Source organism: Stomoxys calcitrans, chromosome 3, assembly GCF_963082655.1.
Source record: "Stomoxys calcitrans chromosome 3, idStoCalc2.1, whole genome shotgun sequence".
In the NCBI taxonomy this organism is placed as follows: Eukaryota; Metazoa; Arthropoda; class Insecta; order Diptera; family Muscidae; genus Stomoxys; species Stomoxys calcitrans.
In genome coordinates this window covers 119,826,140-119,832,427 of record NC_081554.1, presented here as the reverse complement: position 1 = coordinate 119,832,427, position 6,288 = coordinate 119,826,140, and the positions used below count along the sequence as shown (strand labels likewise).

At 37.4% G+C, this 6,288-nt stretch overlaps 1 protein-coding gene across 1 annotated transcript in view; it reads left to right on the top strand.

Moving 5' to 3' along the window:
• The first annotated feature begins 2,050 nt into the window (after positions 1 to 2,050).
• LOC131996104 (uncharacterized) overlaps positions 2,051 to 6,288 on the top strand; it is a 21,697-nt gene continuing 17,459 nt past the window's right edge. Inside the window, exon 1 of the mRNA XM_059365554.1 lies at positions 2,051 to 6,127. Within this exon, the coding sequence (XP_059221537.1) occupies positions 2,051 to 6,127 (4,077 nt within the window). The remainder of the gene's footprint in view (positions 6,128 to 6,288) is intronic.

Below are 6,288 nucleotides of genomic sequence, written 5' to 3'. Positions count from 1 at the left end.
TTAGTAAGTCTATTCATGATGAAATGTCAAAGCATACTGAGCATCTTTCTCTTTGACACCATGTATGAAATCCCACGTGATCTGTCAAATACTAATGCATGGAAATCCTAACCTCAAAAAAATCACCCCTTTATAAAGGGTGATTTTTTTGAGGTTAGGATTTTCATGCGTTAGTATTTGACAGATCACGTGGGATTTCATACATGGTGTCAAAGAGAAAGATGCTCAGTATGCTTTGACATTTCATCATGAATAGACTTACTAACGAGCAACGCTTGCAAATCATTGAATTTTATTACCAAAATCAGTGTTCGGTTCGAAATGTGTTCATTCACCGTAACGTTGCGTCCAACAGCATCTTTGAAAAAATACGGTCCAATGATTCCACCAGCGTACAAACCACACCAAACAGTGCATTTTTCGGGATGCATGGGCAGTTCTTGGACGGCTTCTGGTTGCTCTTCACTCCAAATGCGGCAATTTTGCTTATTTACGTAGCCATTCAACCAGAAATGAGCCTCATCGCTGAACAAAATTTGAACACATTTCGAACCGAACACTGATTTTGGTAGTAAAATTCAATGATTTGCAAGCGTTGCTCGTTAGTAAGTCTATTCATGATGAAATGTCAAAGCTTACTGAGCATCTTTCTCTTTGACACCATGTCTGAAATCCCACGTGATCTGTCAAATACTAATGCATGAAAATCCTAACCTCAAAAAAATCACCCTTTATATACTTTATGGAGTCTAAGACGAATTTTTTGAGGTATTACAAACGAAAAGACGAAATTGGTATTCCCCCGTCTTCCTTACATAGTATAAAACAAAGTCGCTTTCGCTGTATGTCCGTATGTATGCATAGATCTTTATAACTACGCAACGGATTTTGATGCGGTTTTTTTTAATAGATAGAGTGATTCTTAAGGAAGGTTTGTATGTATAATAAATGCATAATATAGTAGAGAATACATCCTTACATAGTATAAAACAAAGTCGCTTTCGCTGTATGTCCGTATGTATGCATAGATCTTTATAACTACGCAACGGATTTTGATGCGGTTTTTTTTAATAGATAGAGTGATTCTTAAGGAAGGTTTGTATGTATAATAAATGCATAATATAGTAGAGAATACATAGTATAAAACAAAGTCGCTTTCGCTGTATGTCCGTATGTATGCATAGATCTTTATAACTACGCAACGGATTTTGATGCGGTTTTTTTTAATAGATAGAGTGATTCTTAAGGAAGGTTTGTATGTATAATAAATGCATAATATAGTAGAGAAACACTGATAAATTTAAAGGTTTCTAATGTGATGTCGTAAATAAGAACGTTTTTTTGCGCTTATATTGCAAACGCTGGCTGAACCCTACGAGATAGACCAAAATAATGTACTACAGTATCGTTCACCTTAAAAAGTTCAACAAAAAAGTCCGCGATGGTATATGTCTATCTCTTAGGGATAACCCAGCATAACCATTTTTATTCTTTACTAAAAAATGGTTATTTACGAAGTGATTTTAAACAATACAGCATTAATCCTTATCCAATTAAGTACCTTAAATAAATTGTGCATTTATTATAGATCAATATGCTTTTTACAGCATGTAATTTAAGTGAATATTACCGAAGATATTACAAATTTATTATATTAGTAGTATTGTAAGTACATTAGGTTAGATATGATTAGCTTAAAACCATATTTCTTGGTATTTCTTCCATTAAGACTTTGATTTGAATTTAGAGTTAAGGCTATTTAGTATTAGGGCGAGCATTTTCAATAGAAGAACTGAATAGAATAGGTATATTTTGTTGTTGATAATCTTTTGTTTTTGTAATATATTAATTAACTATAAATATATTCTTTGACATAAATTACATACTCTTATAAAAGATAAATTAACGAATAGTAAGTAAATATTTTTCACTCCAGCACTAACCAATAATTAGTGCAATTAGTTCATAATCATACGTATAGTTTTAAGTTGTGAGTTTAATCAAGTACTGAGTACCTAAGTATAAAATTTTGAACAGACATTATAAAGTCATGTCCGGAAGACGTCGTCGTGCGAACATAGGTCGTAGTACAGTGAATGCCAGAAGAGCACGTTTAGCAAGAGATGAAGAATCGTCAACGGAACGCGAGGCTCGCCTCAGCCAGCTCCGAGAAAGAAATAGAACTGCGAGAGAAAGAGAATCCTCAATGGAGCGTGAGGCTCGCCGCAGCCAGGATCGGGTTAGACGTAGAGTTCAGAGAGCCAGAGAATCCTCTGTAGATCATGAGGCTCGCCTCAGCCAGAATAGAAATCGAATACAGAGAACGAGAGAATCAGCACAGACACATAGTAACGCTGAACAAAACGGACAACCGATCAGCCACAGATGGGTAAATAAAGAATATTCTGCCATGAATTACGATCCTTTGATTTGTTACAAGGATGATCGTATTGTGTCCATAGGTACTATGTCAGTAGTGTGTGAATATTGTTTGGCATTGAAGTTCAAGGACGAATCGAAAGGTTTGTGTTGCTTACAAGGAAAAGTAAAATTAGAAGAAATTCTTCCTCCACCTGAACCACTTCACTCTCTGCTTACGGGTGATCATCCGAAATCCAAACAATTCATACGCAATATCCGCCGTTACAATAACGCATTTCAAATGACGTCTTTCAAAAGTAAGCAAGTTGTTGAGCGCGGTTTTATGCCTACATTTAAAATTCAAGGGCAAGTGTATCACTTGGCTGGGAGCTTGCTACCACTTCGACCAGATGATCACAAATTTCTGCAAATTTATTTTATTGCAGACCCAGATACACAAGCATCAACGCGGTGTTCGATTGTCGCACAGCCAATAGATATAGATTTGATCAGATCTCTTCAAGATATGTTACATTCTCATAACAGCTACATTCAGTCTTTTAAAACTGCTATTGAGAGTGTTCCAGTAGATACTCCAGACTACAATGTCGTAATCCATGCAAATAAAGTTCCTGTTGGAGAACACAGAGGGCGATATAATGCGCCGTCCACGAGTGAAGTAGCAGTGGTAATAGCTGGACAGCAATTCGACAAAAGAGATATTGTGTTGCGCAGTCGTGATGATAATTTGCAAAAAATATCAGAGTTACACAGATCTTATGACAGCTTACAATATCCTTTGATGCTATGTCGCGGAGAAGATGGTTATACCATTAATGTTCCTCAAGTTGACCCAACCAGTAGTGCACCTCTGCGTAAGACAGTGTCGTGTATGAACTACTATTGCTACCGTATAATGACAAGACAAAACAATTTCAACTCTTTGCTTAGATATGGAATGTTGACAAACCAATACTTTGTCGATCAATATGCGAAAATTGAATCTGAGAGATTGGCTTACATTCGTAACAATCAAACTAAATTGAGAGCAGAAAATTACGTTCACCTTCAGGATGCTTTACAGGCGAATGAACACAGCAACAACATTGGACAGTTGGTTATACTACCTTCATCATTCACAGGTGGACCTCGATATTTACATGAAAAATCACAGGACGCAATGACTTATGTCAGACATTACGGTAAACCTGATTTATTCATTACTGCAACATGTAACCCAAATTGGCCAGAAATCAAAGAAAATATTAATACCAATTTAACTCCACAAGACAGATATGATATAGTTAATAGAGTCTTCCATTTAAAAGTACAGAAACTCCTACACCTCATTAACAAGTCTCATATATTCGGTCCGCCGCGCTGTCATATGTACACTATAGAGTGGCAGAAACGTGGTTTGCCACATGTACATCTGCTGGTGTGGTTAGTGAACAAAATTAGACCAAATCAAATCGACAGCGTAATTTCAGCTGAATTACCGGTTAAGGAAGATGATCCCGTCCTGTTTGAAATAGTAAAAAAACACATGGTACACGGTCCCTGCGGGACTTTAAATCGTAATTCTGCATGTATGCGAGATTCCAAATGCAGCAAAAAATTTCCGAAGCCGTTTCAAATACAAACATCTACTAGCGATGACGGATATCCCAAATATCGACGACGATCGCCAGATCAGGGTGGGCAAAGTGCCACAGTCGGAAACTACGATATTGATAACCGATGGATCGTTCCACATAATCCGCTCCTTTTAAAAATTTTTGATGCCCACATCAACGTCGAGTTGTGCAGTTCAATAAAGTCGATCCAATATGTTACTAAATACATTAATAAAGGTAGCGATCAAGCTACTTTCAGCATACAATCACCAAATGAAGTGGAAACATATCAGTCTGGACGTTACATATGCAGTTCTGAAGCAGTATGGAGGATGTTATCATTCGAAGTTCACGACCGAGCTCCCACTATTGTCCACCTTGCAGTTCATTTAGAAAATGGACAAAGAGTATATTTCACTGAGAACAATATACAAGAAGTTGTCTATAACCCGCGGGACACTACATTAACAGCATTCTTCAAGTTATGCGCTCAAGATGATTTCGCGAAAACACTGACATATGACAGAGTTCCAACTTACTATACATGGAACCAGAGTTCTAAAACATTCCAACGACGAAAACAAGGAACTGCGGTCGATGGTTTCCCCGGAATAAAAAAAACTGATGCTCTTGGTAGAGTCTACGCGATTCATCCCAACAACAGCGAATGCTTTCATTTGAGAATGTTACTCCATGTTGTAAAAGGCCCGACATCCTTTGCACACCTGAGAACTGTACAAGGTGTTATTTACAATACTTATCAAATGGCATGTAAAGCTATGGGACTCTTGGAAGACGATTCTCACTGGGAAAATACATTATCAGAAGCAGCTATTTGCAGTTCCGCTACATCATTAAGATATTTATTTGCCATCATAGTTGCGTTTTGTCAAGTAACTGATTCTGTTAGTCTATGGAATAAATTTAGAGAAAATATGGCCAGTGATATTCTGATTCGGCAACGGCGAGAATTAGTTTCAGATGATTTACAATATGACCAAAACATATTTGATGAAGCATTATTTGAATTGAACAAAGTAGTGCAACTACTGACGAGTAAATCGATCAATGATTTTGGACTGCCGATGCCAGCTAATATTAACTCAGATTTAACGAATAATGCCGAATACACAAGAGAAACATCATACGATCAATCGAAACTTTTACAAAATATAGCCCAAGATGAGCCACGATTGAACATCGATCAGAAAAAAGTATTTACTACATTACTATCATCAATTGATAACAATGAAGGAAAAATATTTTTTCTTGATGCCCCAGGAGGTACAGGTAAAACATTTTTAATTAATTTGCTTTTAACAAAAGTCAGATCCACCGGAAAAATTGCATTAGCTGTCGCGTCATCCGGCATTGCTGCTACGCTTTTAGAAGGAGGCCGAACTGCACACTCTACATTCAAGCTCCCGCTGAAAATCGCTACCGATGATAATAAAAGCGTCTGTAGTATTTCTAAACAGAGCAATACAGGAAAATTGATCCGTGACTGCTCATTAATAGTCTGGGATGAAGCCACCATGTCAAACAAGACATCTGTGGAAGCACTGGATAGGACAATGCGCGATTTGCGCAGTAAAAATGCACCTATGGGTGGATGTACAATTCTGTTCTCTGGAGACTTTCGTCAAATCCTACCGGTTGTCCCTAGAGGAACACGTGCGGACGAAATAAATGCTTCCCTAAAAAGATCCAACCTTTGGCCATACGTTAATAAGTTAGAGCTTAAAACTAACATGAGGCTTTCATTATCTTCACGTGAGAACAGGCTTTTTTCAGAGATGCTGCTAAAAGTTGGCAATGGAAAGTTAACTCAAAGTGATGGAAGGATTAACCTAGATAACCTTTGTGTTTTGATAGACAACATCCAAGATTTGGTCAACAATGTCTATCCTGACATTCATAACATAAGTTGTAAGACTCTATCTTGGTTCAAAGAAAGAGCCATCCTGTCACCAACCAACGAACAAGTAGATAAGGCAAACAACTTGATTCTTGCAAAAATTGATACGCAGACGCAAATATACTACTCGGTCGATACTGTTCTCGACTCGGAAGAAGCTGTACATTTTCCTACAGAATTTCTTAATTCTTTGAACCCTTCTGGACTCCCTCCTCATAAAATGGAATTGAAAGTAGGTTGTCCTGTAATTTTATTAAGAAATCTGAATCCTCCTAAGCTCTGCAATGGCACACGTTTGCTGGTAAAATCACTAAAAAAATTCATAATAGAGTGCACAATACTCACCGGATGTGGTACCGGAGAAGATGTACTAATTCCCCGAATTCCTCTGAT